Source organism: Ceratotherium simum, chromosome 18, assembly GCF_057802395.1.
Source record: "Ceratotherium simum simum isolate JZ-2026a chromosome 18, ASM5780239v1, whole genome shotgun sequence".
Lineage (NCBI taxonomy): Eukaryota > Metazoa > Chordata > Mammalia > Perissodactyla > Rhinocerotidae > Ceratotherium > Ceratotherium simum.
The window spans coordinates 9,452,571-9,478,156 of NC_141917.1; the positions used below are offsets into that span (position 1 = coordinate 9,452,571).

Consider the following 25,586-nt stretch of genomic DNA (forward strand, 5'->3'; position numbering starts at 1 on the left):
GAGCATCATTAACAACAGGTCACAAATTGATTATGAAGAGTTGAGTTTCATTGTCTACCCTCATCACACTAATCAAAGAAATTCTCATCTGTTATGGTTCTCGTGTCACTCTCTCAATGTTGAGTGAGTGGTAAGGTTTTATTTAAAAACTATACACTTAACCAGGCCACCCTGAGAATAACCAGAAAACAAGACAGAAGATGCCTTCCACCATCAGCTCAGGGCACACCTGCCTTTCTGGTTTCACTGCTCTCTGTAAATGATATGGTTCTGGGAACTCTGGCACAAACTACATAAAGTTACTTCTAGGGAAAAATGTTCAGGAACCAATGCACCATAAAAATAATCTAGAAAACATAATCCAGAAACTCAAGTTTTTTCTGAAGCTCATAGTAATACAATTACTCTTATTTTCAATCCTTTGTATGTGCTAATATGGAAAGGTTTTGAGATCTATTCAACAGTAAAGAAAAAAGTTACAGAAAATACAGAATGATTTGATTTTTGTACAAAAGGAAAGCAGGGAGAGGATCCTTATATATTATAGAAATACAACCACTATTAGACCAGTAGATCCAGTGATCAAATCCAATAGTTCCAGTAATCCAATATTTCCCTAAAATTCCCCAATAAACACAAGGTACTATTTTAGTCACAAATACTCACTATGGAATATGTGTTAGAGGATGTGCTAAAAATCAAATATATAGTTTTAGTTTATTCCAATGCCAAAGAAATTTAGAATTGCTGCAGTCTTAGAATACAGTTCCCTCTTTTTTTCCCACGTGGACACACCTCAAGGATAGCATGCCCATGACTGTCACTCTCCCATCAGCACGCCACTCGCATTGCGGTGAGATGTGGTGGGCTGTGGGTTACAAGCAGTTACGAGCCAGCCAGCCACAGCCCTGCCCTGCTGTCCATCTGGTCTGCATCACAGTGGGTGGGTGGAGACACCTCTAAATTAGTGTTGGTTAGTTTTTTTTGTTGGGTTTCAATTCTGAATTTCCCTTACCATGGAGACCCTGAATTGCATCGGGGATGAACAGAATAGGAAGAATGAGGGTGACAATGGACCTTTACAAAGCATATTTGTGGTCGGGGTGATCAAGAGAAGTGAATAAGAAGAAAATCTAAAAAGGAAAGACAAAAAAAAGTGAAATGGTGAAAAAAAAAAAAAAAAGAAATGCTAACTGGAACCTGCTTCGGGGGTTTCCCTAAAGGCTATTTTGTTGTGCATCAAAACACTTTAACTCGATGGATAAATATGGTGTTGCTCATCCTTGACTCCTGTCTTTTCCACACACCTACATCCAATCAGTCAGCATATGGAGTCAGCTCCAACTTCAAAGCATCTCCAGAATCCTCCTCCATGGCCACTGCCAGGTCCACACCCCACTCACCATCTCTTGTCTCTTAATTGGTCTCTCTGCTTCTGCCCTCATTCCACCACCTCCCTAGAAAGCTCCTGTGATTCTTCTAAAATGTAGATCAGAGTGCGAGTCCTCCTCTCCAAGACTCTCCATTACACTCGGTCAAACTCAAAGTCCCGGCCACGGCACACGCCTGGGACATTCTTCCTTCTTGTCCACTTGGCCAACTCCTACTCATCTTTCAAGTCTTTTTCACAGGAAGGCTCTCCCTACTCCCTTAAGCAGGTTAAATCCCTTTGTTCCATGCTTTTTCAAGGTTCTCTTTCATATTCTCACTCACTTCCATGACTGGCTTACTGCTCACCTGCATCCTGCACTCAGGTCACCGAGCATCACTCGGCTTCGAGGAGGAGCTACAGAATGGACAGCTGGCCTGCAAGAAGGCAAGCTGTGGGAAGGATGGGCAGCCATGTGAACTGACAAAGTGAGGACAAACTCTAATTAGGGTTAGGAGACACCAGACAGGTGCCCTGGGCCAGCTGTGTCGGCACTCAGAAGCCCAGGCTGGCAGCAGGCAGCACTCAGCGGTTCCACATCTCCATCCAGGGCCAATTCTGGTCTGTGACTAAATATGCATGATGCTTGTCGTTGATTTCTTTGCTTGTCAAATAGATGATAACTTGCTAGAATGGAAAGGAGACAGAAGGACTAAGTGACACCAATACTAATGTCCTCTAGCCACAGAAAGGAAATAAAATCGAAAGCCAGCAAGAGAACAGCCTCCTATTGCCTGCTCCTTTTCTAGCCCTATTCCATACAGAGTTTAGAGACAGACCAGATGACATTCTTATCTCAAGTATGTTAAAGGAATTTCAAGCAAGAGACTGCAGTTGAAGGCAATGGCCATTCTTGAAGAGCCTGGGAGAAGGATATGAACAGTGAAAGGAACAAACCAAGAATACCTCCACACCCCTACCTTAGCAGATCCTGATTTGTGTAATATACTATTTGTGAATATTGGCATTCATTTGTAAAGAAGGGAAGTATTTTATTCTCCAAAAGACAGTCTAGGGCAGTAGAAAAGCTCTGATATTATCTGCCTGGTCTTGGGCAACACATTTAACTTCTCTGACCCTCAGTTTCTCCATCTGTAAAGTGGGCAAATGTTTTGAGAGGATTAGATGAGGCAGTCTGTGAGATACCTAGGAGCCTGAAGGGGCCCAATGCTTAGCCCCTCACTCTCCCTTGATCATTCCCAGTGGCTCCCAAGACTTCCATTACAATTGTGTGATGGCCATAGCAGAAAGACTGTGGTCCAGAGTCAGCAGCCATCAGTTAAAGTGAGTTTCCTGTGGGCCAGGCCCTGTGCCAAGCAATGTATGTGCATGACCACAGGGCAGCATGAGGGTAAGATGAGCAAGGCCTTCACTCAGGTCAAAATTTAAAGGGGGGCCAAAAAACCCATTAATCATCAAAAATAATAGATATGTTTCAATTGTTGTAAAAAATGTACGTGACAAAATTTACCATCTTAACCATTTCTCAGTGTACAGTTCAGTAGTGTTAAGTACCTTCACACTGTTGTGCTAAATAATATTTTAAAGTAATTTTTCATCAAAATTAATGCAAAAAATCCGTGACGAACAAAATATCAAAATTTTATATAAAGGCAGATCTGACCCTGCACAGCTCAGTCTCACTAGCCTCACCCCCGTCTCAACCCTGCATCACCGCCACCATCGCTATTTACAGATGGAGAAACTGAGGCTTGGAGAGGCTACCTCAGTTACCTGAGATCATACAACTAGTGGGTTTCCACTCAGATCTGGATTTGAAGGCCAGCTCCTCTTGGTTTGGATTTTACACTCACAATGACATCCCATAATAACATCACACTCACCTCAAAGACAGTGTGTCTGGAGCTTCTAGTGCAATGTCTGGACACAGTCCAGACTCAGTAAATGGAGCCAGTGCTATCACGGCTTCCACCTGCCCCGCTGCCGGCTCTGCTACCTCCTCCCCTCTGTCTCTCCTCCATCCCTCTAATCCAGCCTCTGACCAGAGGGTGCGGCTGCATCTCTCTGCCTGTTTACCAAGCTTCTGTGGTTCCACGTAGCCTACAAAAATAAAGAAACCTCCAAGAAATGACCTTCTTTCCCCAACACTCTTAACAGTCAGCTCCCAATAGATCTTTCCCCTCACAGGGACCTCTCAGGTCCCTCCCCACCAACCACGTCCTGGCTAGCCACACTGAGTCACTTGTCCATCCCCAAAAGTGCCTCGTGGTGCTCCTGCATATGAATCCTTTGGCTTGGACAACATGTCTCCTCTGCCCTTCACCTGTAAACTCTCACTCATTCCAGGGCAGGCCTCTGGGCGGTCTTCTTTCAGTCTTTCAAGTGGAATCCATGATTCCTTCACTCGGAGGCCTTCTAGCAATTCTGCGTGGACTTTAAAATGACCCTAAGCATTAGGCACCATGGCTCAGATAACCCTCTCTCCTTTTAAGCCATAAGTATCATGTCTTACTCATGTTTGTTTCTCTGGTACCTAGCAGAGTCCTGAGCACATACTAGAAGTTCAATATATGTTTGTGTGAAACAAGAGATGTCATCCATTTTATCTAAGCTGTTGATTTAGCACTTGGCCAAGGAGGAGACGACGAGATGGTTGTGGCTGTTCTAATTATTTTTTTAATGAAAGAAAATAAAGGGTAGGGGACGAAAGGATGGGGAGGTGGGGGTCAGGTAGAGTCACAATAGAGTCCCCTTGGTTAGAGGGAGGCATTTTTGCTGATAGTCAGATTGACCCCTGGGCCAAATTAATCTGATCTTTGCAGTTCATTGTGTTTCTCCGCCTAAGGCTTCACTTAAATGAAAGCCCTCAAAATATAAACTGGTTCTAAAGAAAGAGGAGGAAGTTTACAGGCCCTGAGAGGTGAGAGGTAAGAACCCCCCATTCTCCAACAGCGTTCCTGTCTCAGTGGCCACGTGGGTGCTTTGGACCCACAGCTCTGCCTTTCTGAGCTGTTGCCTCCTGCGGGCCTCTGTGGGAGGATGCTCAGACAGTCGTCTTCCGAAGGTCTCTGTCTAAGCTTGCGGAAGATCCTGGCTGGGTGCTTGAGAGGAAACAGGAGGATAATCTGTCTCAATTATCTCCCCTCAAATAGGAATGAGCCCTGAAAAATCATAATAAACCCCAGCTTCAGTTCCTTTGTGAGCCTATTACTGCAGGTCCCGGCTGAGGACACTGTGCTCCATCTGATTCTGAAAGCACCAGCCTCTTAATCTATTTCAGCTGCTTAGAAGTGACAGGGGTCAAGGACAAATGACATTTAATCATGTTTGCTAGTCAGGGTGACAGTGCTGCCTGCGGAGGAGAAATAAAGTTCCTTTATGCTCTAGGAAGAACTTATCAGCACTGCTTTCATACATGCTAAGGAGAAATACTGCCCTTCAAGTCCTGTCAAGATTCTTAGCAAAGGACTGAAACCAGTTTCCTCCAAAACATGCGAGCACTCGCTCCATGCAACAGACCACAAGCCAGGCTTCCTGGCAGGGCTTAAAAAGACATGATGTTTTTTCTTACTTGAAATAATTATTTTTTGCAGTAAGCTTCATTGGCTTCAACCACTTGACCCAAACTTGTGCAAAATAGAGAGCTCGTAGAGCAGTAAGTACCAATCATGGTGATAATGCTTTCATTTAGCAGGACCCTCGTTTGTTTATATAAATTAGCCCGCAATTACCAATTACATTGTTGGTCCAAAATAAGGTCAGGCCAAATGTAACCCTGGGAAGAACAATGGTGTGGACTTGAAAGTCCAGACAGGACTATTATGGAGAATTATAGGGGATGATTAATCAGCTGGCCACTTCCTGGGTAATGCCACTCACATAAAACCTTTGTGCTAACACAGCTACTTTCCAGTAATAAGTTACCTTAAGAGAAATGTCATTCGTTGTTGGGACTCATTAGCTCCAGTCAGTGCATCCACGGCACAGCATCCTCCTTGATAGACGAACGCTTGTTAATGGGGAATAATAATGTATCTGTCCCTCTACAGGACAATAATGAAGGACGTCGGGTTAATCTGAAGTCCCGGCATGTCTGTCCTTTTACTTAGCAGACTGAGAAAGTGAAAATGAATTTATGACACAGGCAGAAAAGCACGGTGTCCTGAAAATCCAGTCTTGAAGGCTGCCAATCCATTAGCACTTGTTATTACTAAATATTGCTTCTTTTGCTCAAACCTTTCAGAGGCAAGAAAATGTAGACTATGCATGAAATCTAGACAGAGCTGCACTCCCTTTGGCTCTTCCTTGCTTAGGGAAAACATTTTAGTTGGTACTTCCAGAAGGTTCTGCCAGCTCAGACTCTCTAATAAGAACTAAGGAATAATGATTTTTACTTTCAGTAGCTTCTCCAATTCTCTGTTTCCAGAACGAGCAACTTTCTATGAGATGATGAAGATCCCTTCACAGGGAGGCAACCAGGAGCTCCGTGATGCAGTGCAGGGATTCAAGTGGTGATTCTCTCTATTCACCCCACCTGCTCCTCTGCTTCCTATGATCTCCACGACACAGTAGCTCTCAGAGTTCAGAGGCTCCATTTCTCCATCCTCCCTATAACAGCTCCAAGAGGCAATGGAGAGGAACCTAGGGGAACTGGACACTCCAATCAGCCTTCACCTGCAGCTGTCCGTCAAACGCCCTAAAGAAAATAGTCTTGGATGTCTCTACATACCTGCACAGCAACATAAGTCAGGAAAGGGGGTCGGTGAGACTAGAATGGCGATCAAACTGTTTCTACTCTTTTATTTCAAATATTCTTGATCAACTAAGGAACAAATGATTCTTGGTGAATTAAGCAACAACTAGACAAGAAAAAGAAGAATGAAGGGAGTAACAGAATTAAGAGACAGACTGCACAGAGCAGAGCTGTGCATCTGGCTCTTCACTGGGAATTCACAAGATGGTGGGAAGGAGGCGTGATCTCTGAATTGGTGCCTTTGGAGAATGTTATCTGGAGCTCTCATTGATTATGTTTCTCTTTCCTCCAAGGGCAATCATAACTGCATGCTGGAGATCTTCATTGAAGGTTACCGAACGTGGGTTAGCCTCCAGGCGTGTTCTGCTTGTCCTTCTTGAGGTGTAATCATCTCACTGGTTGGTTTGTCCCAACTCTGGTAAATGCTGGCTTTGTTTATTTTAAACTAAGTGCTGCTTTGAAAAGGGAAAGCAGAAATGTTCTGAAAATAGATGTGTTAAAATATTGGAGAGGCTTAGTATGTAAGCAATAAGTGAAACTGTGTGGCGAGCTCTTTCTTCTTCAATTTATGGTTAATAGACTTGCTTCTTTGCTTCTCCTCCAGGGAAGCTCCTTCTGATGCAGTGTAATATAATTTGGGAGGCAGCAAGAGGAAAAATTATATTTTTAATATCAAGAAGTTATGAAAGATTTTAAAAATGAACCAGCTCTTGCAACTTGCTTTTTATTTATTGGGGAACTAATACTCTATAACCCAATGTTTTATAGAGATAAATCATAAACACCATTGTCTACCAATTGGGAATTAACTAAACTTTTTCATTTAATCTTTTGTTAAAGGAAGTAATTTGTCTGTACTAATGGAAAGATTTGAATATTCATATTCTAATAGGAAGAATAACTACTCATACTGAAAAGATAAAATTTAATATTTGTTTGTCCTTTTAAAGAAGCCCATATTTGCAACCAAATTATAGAGTAAATAATTTAAAGCAAGTTTTAGTCAGATCCTGTAAATTTTCATAATTAAGTAGATCAAATTTTGCAGAAATAAGTGATGGAAATTATAAGAAGGAATAGCATGATGGGGTATTTTATATTAATCATTTATATTTAAGGTGAAATCATTATACTCTCACTTTTTCTAGCTTACGGAAACAAAATAATGTTTGGGAGAAATGATACCTATTACTACTTCATGGTACATAAATGCCAGGAGGAACTTTGCGAAATTACAGTTAATCCTCCTCAGGGATAGAAAGGCCTTATGAAAGAATTGAACAATACAATTTTTTCAGACTTTTCCTAATAGAAAAGATAAGAGAAATGCAAAATTCTGAAGCGATAGAAAGCTTCAGGGCTACAAGATGTAAAAGTAAACCAATTTAAGGTAAAAAGCTTTTTGTATGTAAAGAAAGAATGTTATCGGTAAGAGGGAGGTTGGTCAGCCCTGAAAATATTGAAAAAAAGGAATATGGCCTTCTGAGCCATCATTTATGAAAAGCACACTCCGACTTGTCTAGTCTTGAGGCAACCTAATGGGACCTAGAGGCATCAGGCTGTCTTAATGACATTATGCATTGCTTTCGACTGCAAATTCCATAGACTGTGTCTATTTGCTCTTCATTAAAGTCCTCACACCTACCACAGGGCCTAGCACATAGTAAGGACTCAAAAAACAGATGTTGAGAGAATGAAACTTTCAGTCAATATAACTATCCCCCTTTTTGGATTCCATACCACCAAGTGATTTTTGTTACAATGTGGCTTTTTAGTGCCTAACCTATAGAGAATGAAAGGGCTGGGAAAAGATTAGGCTGTGTCATTGACTGGCGGTCCAGCTCCTGTGCACTGAAATCCATCACTGTGTTCGCCTTCATGCCGAAGTCTCGTTTCCCATGGAGGCTCCCAGCCAGCGACTGAGCTCGGCAGCAGTGATAAGGCTAGCCCGTTCCTGGGAGATGCAGGATTCCTTGGAAGGATGACTCAGGCTCAAGAATTCTCCAGCAGTCTTGCTGAACTCCCTTAGGGTCTAAGACATTTTCAACCAACCAACCAACCTTCCTTCCCTCCTTCCTTCCTTCACTTGGGGTCAGATCTGTGTCATGGTTTGATGGCTCTCCCAGTTCCTCTGGTCTTTTCCCAGGTGTTGCCCCTAATTAAATATTTTGCATAGATTCTAATTCCATCTTGATATCTGCTTCTCATAGGATCCCAATAAGTCAGCATTCTTTCCTCACTGTAAATAAACATAAGAGTTCTTGGGCTGCTTCTCATCTCTGTCTTACGGAACATGGTGGAGTGGGAGGAACACAGCTGTGGCATCACACAACCTGGGATTTACATCACCTTCCTTCTCTCACTAGCTATGATGTGGGGCAGGTCATTCTTGCCCTTATGAGTATCAGTTTCCTGATCTGTAAAATGGGACAGGAACTCCTACCTCACTAGATTATTTGGACAATTGTACTAAACAGCATGCACATTAAAGAAGCATAGCATTATAATAGACTTTTAGTAGGTGGTAAACCAAGAGCTGATTTCCTCCTGATGATCTTGCAGCTTTAAGTCAAGTTTCTTACCAGGTAAGGTGAGGCCCTAGAGCCTGTGGTAGTCAAGGGTGATAGCCCACTTGGGGATGCCTCATTTGAGGATCCCAACTTGAGGTCAGCTAGCAAATACCCTAACCATGCTTCACATTTTCTTTTACATCTCATCAAGGACATCTAGGCCAAATCTGTCCTTTACAGCTGTGGAACTTGAGGCCAACATAATGTAGCCTAGTTTCCCTCAGGACAATGGATAAGATGGAACAATGTTGGGGCTCAAATGCAGATCTCTTGATTCCAAATCAAAGGTCATTTCACATACATTCAATAATTAGGATTTAAGACAAATTTGTGTAAAGATTTTCTAAGATCCCTCTTTGATAGTTAAGTCAAGTTATTGATTTCATCCAAGTACAAGAATTTAATACAGTTAACTACGTAAACTCCAATCCAAGAACAAATTCATTAATTGGCTTTTATAAATTCTTATGTTGCTATATAGAGAATTTCCTGAAGTTCCATTGGTGACTATTTCTCCTTGGAGGTAAGAAATGGAAAGTGTCAGCCTGTAGAATATTTTTATGATTACTTCCACTTGACCCTGCTGGAAGAATGTTTTAATTTATTAACAATTATTTTCCAAGGTGAGAACAAACAGTGCAAGCCAACTATTATAGTATTATTATGGGCTAAATTGTGTCCCCCGCAAATTCAAATGTTAGGTCCTAACCCCGAGTACCTCAGAATGTGATTGTATTTGGAAATAGTGTTTTTAAAGAGGTCATTAAAGTAAAATGAAGTGTTTATCGTGGGCTCTAATCCAACATGACTGGTGTCCTTATAAGAAGAGGAGGTAGGACACAGACAGAAAGAAGGAAGACCACATGAGGACATGGCGAGAAGGTGGCCACCTGCAAGTTAAGGAGAGAGGCCTCTTAGGACCAGCCCTGCCAACATCTTGATCACAGAGTTCTAACTTCCAGAATTGTGAGACAACAAATTTCTGTTATTTAAGTTACCATGTCTGTGGTATTTTGTTACGACAGCCCTAGACAGTATAAACCATCACCTCCTTCTGACTAAGCAGGAGGAAGTGAGCTAGAAGCATTGGGGTGCACTAAGGAAATTGGAACCCTTGCCACCAATGGAGCTGCTGAGATGGGCAGCCCAATCATCCTCTCTGATGGGGTCCTATGACCCCCCTACTCCTTCTGTCATCCCCCCCTTCAACCTCTCTGTCCCCTTCCTTCAAAGAAGACTTTCATTCCTAGTCATGACCCAAGGAAACTATTCACTTTGCATCTGTATTAGACACAGTGACAAGGAGTGGAGAACGGCTCAGGTGAGAAGCATCCTCTGCTTTAGGGTGGGTGAGGGAAAAGGGGGGTGTGAGTGGGGTGAGTGGTGTCTCATTTGCTCACAGCATCCACATAGACTAGGTCCTTCGCTTTTTAAGTACCTGAAAGAAGAGTGCTCAATTCAGCTGCAACACAAGGCTGGGATAAATCCAGAGCTCATTAGACAAGACTTAAAAAATACTTCTAAAAAAAGATTCTTCTTAATAGATGAATGATATTGCAACCAACTGAACTTACAATGAAAATAATAATAATTCCTCTTCTTACCTGTGGCTAAGGCACAAGCAAAGCAGATAAAATAAATGTCCTCGGAGCTTTCCAGCCAGAGTGTGATGATCACTAGTATTACTTTGTGACGGGGTTTTCTCAAGGTGACTCTAGAATTAGTGGCACCGTGGGACTAAGCGCTCATCCATTATATGGGTTAAAATGACTAATTGAGGGTCTGAGTTTAATTACACTCATAAGCAAAGGCACAGTGCAGCTCCTTTGATGGGCTGAATAACATTCTCATGTACACAAAGATGGATGGAAAAAATTAGGGTTGTATATTGTTGTCCTTCAGGACAGATGCTGAAGTGGGAATAGAATAATAAAAATAAATAAATGACTCAGCGGCACCAGGAAATGAGCTGTGGAAGTTAGCAAGGCCAGCCCTACGCAAATACTTCAGCTGGAGACCAAGTCTTAAGTATGCATGACTAGATGTACCACAGCTACACAGTAATGTAGATCAGAGTCGTCTTAATGAGCTGGCAGATTAAAGGTAAAAAAAGGATACTCAGCAAGATTTCACCTACAGTTCACTCCGAAATGATGATAATGGCTATGACAAGGATCTTTAGGGTATTGATGTGTGATATTTTAAGTGGGAAACACAGTCATGTTTTACACTAAATCCAGAAAGCATTCATTCTGTACGCAGCTGCTGGGGCCAACTTCCTTAAATGGTACTTATGTCACGTGCCCTGCTTGAGAACCTAGAATGACTTCTGGCTGTCCATAGTATCAAGCAAATCCACGCAACTTTCAGAAGCGAGTTCAAAGTCAGGAGGGAAAGGACAGCATCATAAACAGGAGCAGAAAACACAGAAACCGGATCTGCACATGGAAGATGCTTATTTAACAGACACCCAGTCCAGAGGTTGGATTTGAACCTTCTTTGGCTGAGGCAGCCACATCTGCCTCAATCCTGCTACAGGGGATGTTCTCCCCTGCACCTGAGCTATGGAGGTGAACAGCCTTGTGCATAGAGAAAAACAGCTCCCTGTCTGGATGGTTTGTTCCAGTGTGTGGGCACTGGTTGGGGTCAGGCAGACAGTGTTATTTGCCCCTTTTTCTCCCTGTGCTGTGTCTTCTGGTGGCTCCCTGGCATTGTAGGTCCCCACTCAGTTTCTTTTTTTTGGTGAGGAAGATTGGCCTTGAGCTAACATCTGTTGCCAATCCTCCTCTTTTTGCTTGAGGAAGATGGTTGCTGAGCTAACATCTGTGCCCATCTTCCTCCACTTTATATGTGGGAAGCCACCATAGCATGGCTTGATGAGCAGTGCGCAGGTCCTTGCCTGGGATCCAAACCCGCGGACCCTGGGCCGCCAAAGTGGAGTGCGAGAACTTAACCACCATGCCACTGGGCCGGGCCCTCCCACTTGGTTTCTTAGTAGGGTCACTGTACGAGGTTCCTATGGCTGCCAGAACAACATACCACAAACTAGGTGGCTTAAAACAACAGTGATTTATTCTCTCATAGTTCTGGAGGTTCGAATTCCAAAATCAAGGTGTCAGCAGTGGCATGTTCTCTCTGAAGGTTCTAGGGAAGAAGCCTTCTTTGCCTTTTTCTAGCTTCTAGTGGCTTCCAACAATCCTTCGCATTCCTTGGTTTATAGCTGCGTCACTCCAATCTCTCCCTCTGTTTTCACATGGCCTTCTCCTTGTGTATTTGTGTGCGTGTAAGTCCTCCTCTTCTAAGGACCCACTCTAATCCAGTATGACCTCTTCTTAACTAATTATACCTGCAATGACTCTATTTCCAAATAGGGTCACATTCTGAGGTTCCAGGTGAACATGAATTTTTGAGGGACACTTCTTCAACTCACTAGACTGACCTCAGCCAAAATGAGCTTGTCCGCAGGTGGAGCCAGTCCGACCTTCCCTAGTGAGCATTCAGGCTGTGGCTGGTCAATACGGTAGGTAAAAGTAAACTGATGGTGAAGATGATGGTGAAGGTGATGATTCAGTCGAAGGTGACGATTATTCCGGGCAAGGGTTAAGAAAGGTATTTGATTACATGTTGTGCAATGACACAATGAGCACAAAACTGAATCTCTTTCAAGGTCTGAGTTGCCTGACATAGGCCATAGGAGAGTGGTCTCCCTGGAGGACTCCTTAATCACAAAATGAAGAAGAAAATACTAACACATCAACTTCACGCATACTTGCATCCTGAGCCTTGCTAACATTTTGCCACATTTATTTTAGGCCATGCTTTAAAATGGTTTTCATTAAAAATTAAAGCTTTAATTGGGCATAATTGGAGCAAAGAACAAACTAGAAAAGGAGAAGAAATGAGGAAGAAGGTGAATATTAGCGAGTGTCTGGGGTGGGGGAGGGAGGGCGTGGGCAGGAGGAGGAAGAATACAGAGATGAAGGTCCCCTGCTAATCACCCCCAGCTCTGACTTCCACCTTCCCCACCTGCCACTGCTGCCTGGAATCCTACAGTCTAGCTGCCATCATTCTTATCAACTCACTCCTCCAACAAAATGTAAGAGAGTTTTATTTTCATTTCTGTCCTCTCTCTTCAGTGACAGATAGATACTTCAGGAACAAATAGATATATGTGCTTTTGAAAAATTCCATTTCCTACCCCAAAATGAATTTTAAATGGAAAAGGACTAAGGGCATTAACTTTCATTTTATATTTCATAGGTGCTTAAATTTTTGCTATGTCAATATGATATGACATCTTCTCATGAAGATTTACCATGCCTTTTTAGAGAAGGCAAAGGCAAGAGGCTCTTCTCTTTAGAATGCTCCCGTGAGTGTGCCCTGTGCTCGAGGCTGGCACGGGGGCCTCACCATTGATATTGGTCCAACTGCCAAAGGAAGGCTTAAGAAACTGGACAGAGTCTATTAAGAACGTGTGAATGAACTGTCTGAAGATTGGACAGTGTTAGCATTCCGGGTTTTAGCTTACTAAGACTTAGGCCTTTTTTCTAACTTAAATTTCACTATAATAAGCTTTTGAAACTCTTATAAGAGTGGTACAATTTGCATTTATAACATTTTTTTTCTTTCTGAAAAATAAAAGGTGATCTCCTTTAAGATAGTAATTGCTTAAATTCTTAACCTCGGCTTCCCACCCCGAAATGCCGTAAACAAATTTGAATCCTGCTAGGAACAAAAATTAAGAATAATGATCTCCAATAATAATCTGATCAATTTATTTTTACCTACCATAAGCTCCTATTGGAGTTTTGAGCAACACTGGGCTAGGAAATATTGTCCTAGGAAAAAAGTGGAGCCATCAGTAAAAGAAAACTAAGTCATCAGTAAAAAAAGTGGAGGAATCTGAGTACTAGAAAAATGTCAACTTTATTAGCTGGGATATGCCTTAAAATATAGTCTTATCTTAAAAAAAAAAAAGCACCCATTGCTCTGACTGATTGTCTAAATTAAGATTTAAGATGGAGGTGGACAGAAGGGACTTACATGGGGCTACATGACTAACTGTCCCACTCCACACCTGAGGCCTTAGAAGAGAAGAATGGCAAGTAAGGAAGGAGGCGGAGGGAGAGGACACCTGGCAGTTAAAGGAAAAGGGATGTTGGCCAAGTGGATGCCATTCAGCAAATGTTGAGAAGCAAATTAAAGGAACCAACACAAAGGAGAATGCTGTCCATTTTTTGGTTGGCTGGTTGGGTGGTCGTGTTATTCTAAGCACAGAGCTGTTCGTCTCATCTCACATGACACTGTATTGCCTCTCTGTGTGACAGAGTGGGAATGAATGGTTTGGATCAGGAGTTAGGATGTGGGTGCAAGTACTGGCTTCCTGACTTACTAAACATGAGCTATTGAACTTACAATAAATCAAGAACAAACAATGTATTTGAAGCTGAACTTTCTGGTCCTTAGAAGACAGAGATTTTATGAATAAAAATACTCATTTTAATTTTGTTTAAAAATCTTGTCTCCATTGACAATGTACAAAATGATTTAATGAACATCCATTATGTTGCCAGGTCATACCTTGGAATGAATGAATGAATGAACAAATGAACGAACACGCACACACCCACACACCCACACCCCCACACACACACAGCTCCATTCTTCAATTTCTCTACAATTCTTGAGAAAGGAGTTTCCATTCCAACTCAATATTAGGGAAAACATCACCTGAGGACAGACACTGAATCCAATGTAACTGACATCTCACATATTAAAATATATTTAAATAGTGACCTCATGCTACTTTGCTGCTTGTAATTTTTTTCATCCAAAGTTAATGAATCGTAATGCATAAATCAAATTTTATAATGTATAATTTATAATGTATAAATCAAATTTATAAAATATATAATTATGGCAAGGACTGAATTTTATTTAACTCCTAGCACTTAAAGGCTATGGACAATTTCTGTAAGTTGAAGTATAGAAATGGAAATAATTGAAAAGAATTTTAATACAACAGAATGGTCCTCAACAATAGTCTTAGTTTTTAAAATGCTTTCCTAATAAAGAATAAGATCTAAAAAAGGAACAAAAGTTTGCTAGTAAGAAATGTTTTGTACATATTTTATTTCATTTTTTTTGAAGTTACTATTTTTCTTTGCCTCGACACAGTGGAATATCCATAAATCACACCAAGGGAAATGAATTGTTTGCTATTTGTGACACTTAGTTTATTCTGAACTAGTCAATTATCTCCAGAGTTTTCTGTAGAATTCCTTAAACACACACACACACAGGCACACACACAAGCACACACACAGACACAGTTGAAGGCCAAATGCGATTTATTGTCTCTGTTACCAACTAAACAAGGTCCTGAATCAAATGCTTATGTTTTAGCCTGATTTCATGGAATATGATAGTCGTGGTTATGATACATTCGAAAAAATTATAACATGTATATTTGGCATTTTTACACAATTTAGGTAACTTTCAAGAGTAAAGCCATAAATTAACGGAGCAGATCAAAGCATGCAGATGTTACACAAACTCACTATATCATCTTGTACAAATTCACTACATCATTTTTTATATATCATACGCATTTAGTACATAAAAATTACTAGAAGAACAATTGCCGTGATCTTTTTCTGTTGTAAGAAGAACCGAAACACCAAATTCTTTCTAAATATTTTGACAGAAAAAAATGTTCCTTGCAAAGGTATAAGCCCAGATCTGATTTACAAATTGAGACGATCTGGTTGTTAATTTACATTTTAAGGACTACATTCAAATCAACTTCTGCAATTCCAGGAGGACTTTTCTGAGTCTATTGCAATATCCATAATCGAGCACAGTGATGTGTGCTTGATACCCTCGTGCTTTGGAGGATTTGATTTATTGAACCTCAGTTGCATAAAAATAATGATTTGTGCCATGAAACTAGTCTAAATAATTGAATAAGATATTGAAACTATCATTTCAATAAGAATATTATGATTGAAAAGAAAAGAAAATTCCAAAATGAAAAGCAGAACTAAAATGTAAACAGCTATGGAAATAGTTTACATAGCTTCGAATTAGTGACAGTTAAATTTAATCGAATGGAACAAAATATTGATATTTACTGCTGTCCACAGGAGGTATCTTAAAAACGAGGGCATCCCTGGTAAATTCACAGCTCCACTCTTCATGTCGCTTCTCCTCTCCCCGCCTGCCTCCACTCTATCTCCTACAATTGCTCCCAGATACGGCTGACCATTGTGTTCTCTTGGTCAAAGATTCACCATAGCTCTCTACTCCTTACAGACTCAAATCTATTCTCCTTAGCTCAGTTTTGAAGACCCTTCATCATCTGGAATGGAACAACTCTGCAAGCTGCATTTCCTGAAGTCTCCTAGGGTTGTAGACCATGTACAGATCCTGGAGTTCTCTCATGTCTGTGTCAGAGCACGGCTGCCACTCTTTCTGGCCATAATGCACACTCTCCCACTGCATTGATTGGTGAAGTCCTTTCTTTGCTTAGCCCCAATCTCTTCTGATCCCTGAAGTTTTTTGTGACCTTACTGGCTGAGTTAGCCACTCGCTCCCCAGTTTTTCCTTCTGTACCATCCTGATCATTACATTAAAAAGCCACTGAAATATAATACTAGGGCTAAGTATTATGGGTACCATTTTCTTCTACTAGATTATGAGTTTCTGAAGGACAGAGGCTGCCATGTTTATGTCTGCCTCCCTGTTCCCTCCCTGGCACATAGCAGGCACTCAGCAAATGCTCAGGGATAAAACTGTTGAAAGGCAGGAGCAACATATGCAGTAATTTCTTTAATGTAAATAAAGATTTAAGCTTTAATGGAAAAAATCAAGCATATAAATAACCTCACATTCTAAAATCTAGAATCTTCTATCAGGATATAAACATTTGTGACTCTTTTGTTGTGTTGTCAACATTGGTTCTAAGTAAGTGGCAAATGACAGTAGAAATTTCTTGAAACCTTTCATCCACTGAGTCTTTATTTGATAAATTCCTTTTAGCTCCTTCCCAGGGCTGTTTTCTTCCTCTCTTAGTCCAATCTGCTCATTAACGTGGAATGATTCATAAACACATTAGAATAAGACAACAGAAATTATATTTCTTTCCGTAGAAGGGCAGGAGTTTAATGAAATAGGGAGGAATTAAATATTCACATATATATTGATGGGTTTTGCTTTGTCACTCACATGATAAACGCGGAAAAGCGGGAAAACCATAAACCTGGTTGTGTCTTGACTAAGGAAACCTAATTTGGCTACATAAAACTCTTTCTAAGTCAGATGTCCCCCTTTTCTATTTCCTATGGTGTGGTCACTCCTGGACAGCCCCAGAAGCATGGATCAAGCCTGTGTGTGTGAAAAGAGAGGGATGGGTAGTCATCCTGGTCTGACCCAACTTGGCTCTATGTCATGCCCCAGACTTTAAACTCAGCCAGATCACCTACAAAGGGGACCTGTGAACCTGGTCTGGCTTCTTCATCTGACTTTTCATCAAATGATGTTGAATGTACACTCATAATGATGGTGGCCTATATCCTGAAGTCAAACATCATGAATATATAATTATGCTACTATATTATTCAGAGAGAAATTTTTTTTTTTTTTTTGGTGAGGAGGATTGGCCCTGAGCTAACATCTGCCAACCCTCCTCTTTTTGCTGGGGAAGACTGGCCCTGGGCTAACATCCATGCCCATCTTCCTCCACTTTATATGGGCCGGCACCACAGCATGGCTCAACAAGCAATGCGTCCGTGCGCACCCGGGATCCGAACCGGCGAACCCCGGGCTGCCGCAGCGGAGCGCATGCACCCAACAGCTCGCGCCACCGGGCTGGCCCCCAGAGAGAACTTTTAATGGACAGAGCTAATCAGGTCATTACTGGCTATACTTCTACAATTGATTCTGGCACTTCCACAATCTTCGTTAGGAATGCTGACACTCTATACAAGTCAAGGAGGCTAAAAGGGGAAAAACTATTTGTAAATAACTGAAATAGAGAAATCAGGTAAAAAGGGTCAGAAGTGCCTACAGTTTTAGCTTTGGAAGAGTTATATTTCTTCTGGTGGGGCAGGAGGTTTCAGAGGGATAATAGAATTTAAGAGGCTATAAAATGGATGTCTCAATAGGGGATTTTGGAGAACTGTAAATTTGGCTTATGGTAGAGTCTATCCAGAGAAATCATGTCAAAAGATCATTATTTCATGACCTTGAGAAAAATCAAAATCGTCAAAGGATTTCCTATTCCTTCCTGTGTGTGCACATCGATATTTATGGAGGCTGACTCTTTATCTCCTTCTGCGCACACATATTCACAGAAACACACACACCCCTCTCAAGACTGGAGGCTAAGAGCATTGTTATAAATATTCATGAGATAATTATTATTAATGTCACTGAGGTGATTTTGTTCCTTCTCAATAGAGACTGGTTTTTGTACCTAGAAACTTATCAACTGTAGGAGAAATAGCAGCTTTGAGGCAGCCCAGCTAAAGCAATCCTGTACATTTTATTTTGGAAATATAGATTATTTGACTAGGTATTTTAAGTCACCCTTTTGCCCCCATCCCATGATTAAAGTTTATCCAGTAGAGATTTCCAACTTTGGTACACAATACAACATCCTCGAGAACACAGTTTCTAGAGTTTGAAAGAACTATTCCTTGATTATTATGTTCTTTTCTAAGAGTAAAAATTAAACAAAACCTAAAGATGATTCTCAGACATCTCAAGAGATTTCTGGGGGATGATTTTTGTATACATGCACTGGGAGATAACTACAACACATTTGCTACTTTTATTATTCAAAAAAACATTTCATACCACAAGCCTTATTAATAAAAGAGCTATTTCTAAGAATTGTAGGCTCTTGCAGTCACACAGAAAACTTGTAAAAACCAAAAAAAATAAAAATAGCTTCTGGTGACAGTGAATTAGATCCCTATGTATCTGTCATAGACTCTCCCCTACCAACTGGCCTGCCTGGTTATTCTATGTGCATGATACAACATAATATGGGAAATTACTGTGAACTATTGTTTTCCATCAAAGAAAGCTAATTATTTTTGTTTGGAATGAAAATGTTTATTTTTTGCCTAAGACCTAAGAAAACAGGTTAAATAAGTCAAATACCGCTGTAGGTACAGGATAGTGGAAGAGGCCTGTATCTCTTCAGTATCTCATTAGAAATGGTTTTGGCTAGCTTCTTGCACTCCATTGCCATATCAACACTCATCTTTCAGAACACTTTAGTAAAACAGCAATTAAAGACACAGAAAGAGAGAGTTCATAATGATAGGAGGAGGCGGCAGTGACATAGGACTCACCTTAGGCAACCAGTGGCATTTCGCAGCACCTGTGAGGAATGCAGCTGTATTTTCCGATCGTCCTGAAGCGGTGAATTTTCCCAGCCCGAGTGGGGGATAATCACGGCGTTAGTCAACACTGCCAGGGTGTCCTGGATGATGGGCATTTTGAGTGCATCGCAAGACGAGAGGTTCCAAAGGACTCCTGTAAATGACAGAGAGCAGTACAAAGTGGAAGGCATGTCTACAATGGACAAAGCATAACTCACTGATTTGGTAAAGCAAAAGCAAAATTTTTTAGGACAGATGGAATGTTTCAGGCTTTTAAATATTTTTAACAAGACTGTAAAATGGAATTAATTTTAGAAAAGGTCGTAAGTATTGCATATATGTTATAATACCATTTGAAAATGCTTTTAAAATAATTATTCTTTTTGTTGTTCAGAACAGTATACATAAAGGCAAAAGAAACAGAGAACAATATTTTATTTTCTTATGAAAGAAAGACAGTATTTCCCCTCAAGACTAACCTAAATAGACATCATCCCTGCAGATATTGGGCATAAAGTACCTTAGTTGTCTTCAGAAACACAACTTCCAGCTTACTTGGTTAACAAACTTTCAATATATTTTAAGATGTGATTGTGTTTCAGCTATTGTGCTATGAATAGAATAAACAGAACACACTTATTTCTGAAATTTGTTTTATTAGTTTCTCGCATTGCTCATGTTGAACAATCCAAGGGCATTAATATTACTAATCTGAAAGTCGACAATGTTTGATTAATAACTAAAGTGACTAACAGTTTTAAATCAGCTCTATAAAAATGTGACTATAGAGACAAACTCTTCCCACTGTCTTTCAAAACAACATTTACTGGGAATTTCATTTAAGTAAATGCAAAGGAAACAAAATGCTTTTGGTGCCCAGTATGTATAAATCGATCCTTTAGTGCAAGGGGTTGGCTTGAGGGCAAATTCTGCCTGCCTGTTTTTGTAAATAAAGTTTTATTGGAACATAGCCCTGCATGTTCATTTACATATTGTCTATGGCTGCTTTTGTCCTACAAGGGAAGAGTTGAGTGTGACGGAGACTATATGGTCCACAAAGCCAAAACAATTTACCATCTGGCCCTTTACAGAAAAATTTTGCCCACCTCTGATTTAGCACATCAACCATTCTCTATTCACCTCTGTGTGCATGTCTGAATTGCTATTAGCATCCAAAATTGAGAACACAAAATATGCTCAATGGTACACAGAAGGGTGCTCAAAAATATATTCCGATTTGGATGAATTTGAAATGCTAGGAATATTATCAGATGCATTTATCTTGTCTTAAATAATATGCAAACCTGTTTATTTATCTCATTAAGAAATGTTTTACTAAACTTTGGATAATCTAAATAATCAAAACTGCTACCTCCAGTCATTTGCAGTCTTGCAAAAATATCCTTTTTTCTAGTAAAATAATTATTTTTTCAGTTTTGAAAAGCACATTAAAGTGAAATTAATATCTACCCTAGTATTTGAGAATAACTTTTAAGAGTATCACATTAAGACATCTGTTCTTTTAAGTATACAATGCAAGTATACGGAAACAAAACATGAACTTTTTCATTCTCAGTCCTTGATTTGAAAATATCAATACATGAAAATTGAGGTTTGTAAATGTTTTAAAATATGAGTGATAGGTTTTGCTGTAAAATATATTTCCTATAAAAGCTAAATAGCAAGAGAGAGACTTTTGTATTTTTACATGCAATAAATCTAAAAGACTCTAAAGGCATTCTACGATAATAAAGGAATTTTTACTGTTTTTAAACAAACAGAAAAGAGGTCAGGAAAGGGGAAAACCACAGCAAAGGTAAAGGCCTCATATAATATCTGAAGGATGGAAGGTTGGGAAAGGAGATGCCATCTCTTTACTGGACTGTTCTCTCCTTTCCTTTCTCATTAATTCATTAATTAGAGTAAGCTAATTCAGAATTGTGCTCAGACAGAAGTTTCCTAGTTCACATTCATTCCACCTCTCCAGGCTGGCTCCACCTGTTCTTCACATTTCAATGAACATATCACCGTGCTTGATCCATATCTCTGAACTTTCTGTCTTAATTTATACCTGCAACCCACAGTGCTTCCTGAACTGATGACACCTACAGTGGATCTCTGATCAGGGACGGCTCCACCACCTCTGTTTGGATGAGGACTTGGCAAAGTGGATGTAATGTGGCAGAATTTCTTTTGGGGGAATTCAGCAGCCACTTGCAGGGGGCTCTCAAAACTGTGAGTTTTGGTTAGAGTATCTGGACAGAGACGAACTCGAGTGTACTGAGTGTAGAATCAGCAGTCTCTGGGGACATTTGAGATAAAGATTGATATATCTGGCAGCAGTCAAAAGTGGGGAACAGCTGGGGACTCTACATCTGTCTTGCTACAGACACACACACACATACACTCATACACACACGCACACTCACATACACACGCATATCCATTAGATCTTGGCTGAAGGGAGAGAGATTAGTGGAGAAAAATGGACGTATCTAGACATTCTCTGTGAACAAATGAGCAATGGGTGTTCTGCTCAAATTTCGCTTCATTTCTTCCTCTCTTTCTTCTGTGGTGGTTTAAGGTATGTCCACACATTTTTTGACAATTCCCATCAAACGGTGGAGCCCAAACCTTCTCTCCACGAGTGACTTGCTTCTGACCAACAGAATATGGTGGCAGTGACTGTGAGTAACTTTTGATACCAAGTCATAAAAAAGGTACTGTGGCTTCCTCCAAGCTCTCTGTCTTAGATTGCTTGTTTGAGGGGAAGCCTGTGTTATGCTGTGAGGACCCTCAAGCAGTACTATAAAGAGCCCATGTGGTGAAGAACTGAGGCCTCCAGCCAACAGCCATGTGAGTGAGCCATCTTGAAAGTGGATCCAGTCAAACCTTCAAATGACTGCAGCATCATGAGGGACCCTGAGCCAGAACTACCCAAATTTGCCATTCCTGGATTCCTGACACTCACACACCATGTGAGATAAATGTTTGTTGTTTTAAGCTGCTAAATTTTGGGGTAATTTGTTATGCAGCAACAGGTAATTCATGTCCTTTCCCTCTCAACCTCCCACTCTCTTTTTTCCTTTCTCCTCCCCTTCTCTTCCCTCTCCTTTCCGTTTGTCTACTGGACTCATTTCTTCCCCTGACAACACTGTTTTCTTAGCTACTCCTCTCATTCTAACTTAGATCCACTTGTCCTCCTATTCCCTACAACTCTCTTATCCTCTTACATTAGTAAGTCTATTGTGAGAGTACAGAAGATTCAGGAAGAAGGATCCAGCTAAACTTTGTAACTAAATTTAAAATGCACTTTAATTTACATTACAAATGGTATTTAATTTTAAAAAATGTATCATTCTTCATGTTTGCAACTTATTAAATGGCCAAACACTTTCTTTAATTTAGAATAATCTTGTATTAGTTTCCTATTGCTGCTGTAAAAAGTTACCATAGAAGTAGTGCTTAAAACACCACACATTTATATACAGATCTGGAGGTCTGAAGTCTAAAGCGGATAAGCAGGGCTAGACTCCTTTTGGAGGCTCTAGGGGAGAATTTTCTTGACTTTTAAGCTTCTAGAGGCTGCCTGCATTCCTTGGTTTGAGCTCACATCACTCTGACCTCAGCATCTCTTGTCACATCTCCTTCTCTGATTCTGATCCTCCTGCCTCTCTGTTATAAGGACACCTGTGGTTACACTGAGCCCACCTGGATAATCCAGGATAATCTCCCCATCTCAAAATCCTTAACTTAATCCCATTTGCAAAGTTCCCTTTACCATGTAAAATGATATTCACAGGCTCCAAGAATTAGGAAGTGGATATCTTTGGGGGGCCATTATTCAGTCTACCACACATCCCCTTAAAATATTCTATGTTTAAGATAAAATTAAACATCTCATTGTAGCTTCATGATCAAGCCTTTCCCTAAATCTCTAAATTCACCCTGAATCAGATCCTTTCATTCATTCATTTATTTACTCCATACATATTGAGGACCAGTTACTATGTGCCAGGTTCTATTTGATACAGTGAATACATTAGTCAATATAACAAGAAGTCCCTGCCCTCACGGCTTTCCCATTATTGTAGCTCTGTAATTATGCTCCAGCCATCATGGCCTTATTTCTTTTCCTTGAACACACAAGCTTATTTGTAACTCAGATCTCTTGGATTTATTGCTCTCTTAGTCTAGAACATTCTTCCTCAGACCTTTCCAAGACTGGTCCTTCTTTCCACTTACATGGCACCTTAAATGTGCTAAACTCAGACAAGCTTTTCTGGATCAGTCTAAACTACCTTCCCAGACACTTGCTATCAGATCTCCTATTTTGACTCCCAGCAGAGACCTTATCACCTAACTCATATTTCCCATGCTTTTTCATTACTTGTTGATTTTCTCTCATTTGCTCACTATTTCTGCCCACAACAAGTTTCCAGCTGTGAAATGAAGGCAGTGACCCCGTCTGGGTGCTCACAGCACACAGAACACATACAGCACACAGAAGATGCTCTGACACACATGAGGTGCGCACCAAACAGGTGCTAAATAAATACAAGAATTAATAACTGGATGATATGACCCTTATAGGATGATGTGTGTTCTAAGCACCAAACATTTTTTAAGTATCATAGTGCTAGCAAAATGAAGTAATGATTTGAAAGGATCAAATAGACACAAGATATAATGTTACAAATAACAAATCCAACTGAGAACACAAAAATGTTATTTAAATAGGATTATAACCCTTGACTCTACAGAAATTCTACTTTTAGCTAATATAGAAAATTTATATTACTAAAAAACGTTAATCGGTTTAGCATTAGAAGGCTTATCTCCAGTGCTTCATTTGGGTAATTTTCTTATATTAACTCCCTGGTAATCCTAAATTAGCCAAGGTAATACTGAAATTTCAATCCGTGGAAAAAATGTGGAATAAACTGAATTCACAATGGTATTCAACATCTGTAACAAACTACCCCATTTATTCCTATCTGAAAGTAATGTAAAAATGTTTTAGTATTTTGGTTGATGGTCACCAGCAAATTTTAATTTACTTCATGAAAATATGCTAATTTCTTCCAGATTATAATCTGTAATAAAATTGTTTTATAGCATCTCTCCTTTAATTGTGTATATTCAATTGCTTTCCTTTATCAGAATAAAATTGCTGCTGTTCCAAATATTATTGTGACAGCAGGTTTAGTTGAGAAGACATTTAAATAAATAATTATGTATACTAAATATATTTAAAATATAGTTTATTTTTATTTCAGGCTCTTTTCCGTGAGATTATCCATTTTTATGAGCGGTAATCGGTTTATTAAAATTTCTTTAATAAAATCTTAATTACTTTCATTGGACCTTGACTTTGTTTTAATAGAGAGTAATTGTGGTTTTTTTTTTTCCCTAAAAGAGATGAAGACTATCTAGAAAAAAAGAAACTCAGATTGACAAAAAAAAAGCATTTTAATAATCACAAGTCTTAAATCATGATAAAATCAACCACTGCTTGTGTTTATGCAAGACTTTCCTATGATCCACTCATTTGCTTTTAATCTTAGACCTAAAACACAATCCCCGAGAAAGAGAGATTTTGGCCATTAACTTTCTAAAAGTAATTAATAGAATTAGATATTTACTTTAGAATTAAAATACAAATCAAGCCAAAAAAAAACCCACAATCCCCGAACATAAGTGAGGCTCAAACCAAAGAAATGTTGGGCTGAATTCATTTTAAATGAACGCTTTTAAAATTTATTTTAAATTAATCAATTAATTAAAAATTAACTTAATGCATATATGAATATTTATTTTAAACAAATCTATCATTATCTTATTCTGTGAGTGAAAATTTGTGCATCTGGGGAAGAGAGAGAAGAACAGAGAAGAATGGGGGCAAACAAGTTTATCTTACAAAAAAGTCAAGAGCAGGCCTGTTGGGGGGTGGGGATGGGATGGGGACTGGTAGATGCCCATCACTACCTTCTCCACACCACCCATTCACACCTTGAGTTGTGAGTGGGTGGAAGGTGGCTGATGAAAATCTGGAGGTCTGTGACATTCTTGACTTGTGCTGTGTGCATGTTTGTGTAAGCATTTGTGTGTGCATATGCACGACTGTGTGCACATATGCATGTGTGTATGCATCTGTGTGCGCACACGTATGCCTGTGTGCATACATGAATATGTGTGTCTGCATGTGTGCATGCACACTGTACATGTAAGTATTTGGGTGCATCATATAAACACTTTCAATTTGTCCCTGAGAAGTCATGACCCTCAAGGTGCAATTGTGAATTAGGATTGTTTTAAGAGTCCTTTGGATGGTACGTGTGATAGCCTCAAAAAGATTTGCACACCACACTCTTTAATGCTTTTAAAAATAAAAGCATTGATCTTGAGTTGATGCTAAAATTTACCAAAATGTTGCTATAATAATGGGTAGTTCAAAGCAAAAATCAACAAGTGGAAATACA

At 39.9% G+C, this 25,586-nt stretch overlaps 1 protein-coding gene across 12 annotated transcripts in view; it reads right to left on the reverse strand.

Annotated features, from left to right (window-relative positions):
• Positions 1–25,586, reverse strand: part of CTNND2 (catenin delta 2) — an 879,093-nt gene that overhangs the window by 143,222 nt on the left and 710,285 nt on the right. For all 12 annotated transcript variants that reach the window (XM_087443138.1, XM_087443127.1, XM_087443130.1 and 9 more), the window contains one exon: positions 19,075–19,258. In XM_087443138.1, coding sequence (XP_087299264.1) covers positions 19,075–19,258 — 184 coding nt within the window. The remainder of the gene's footprint in view (positions 1–19,074; positions 19,259–25,586) is intronic.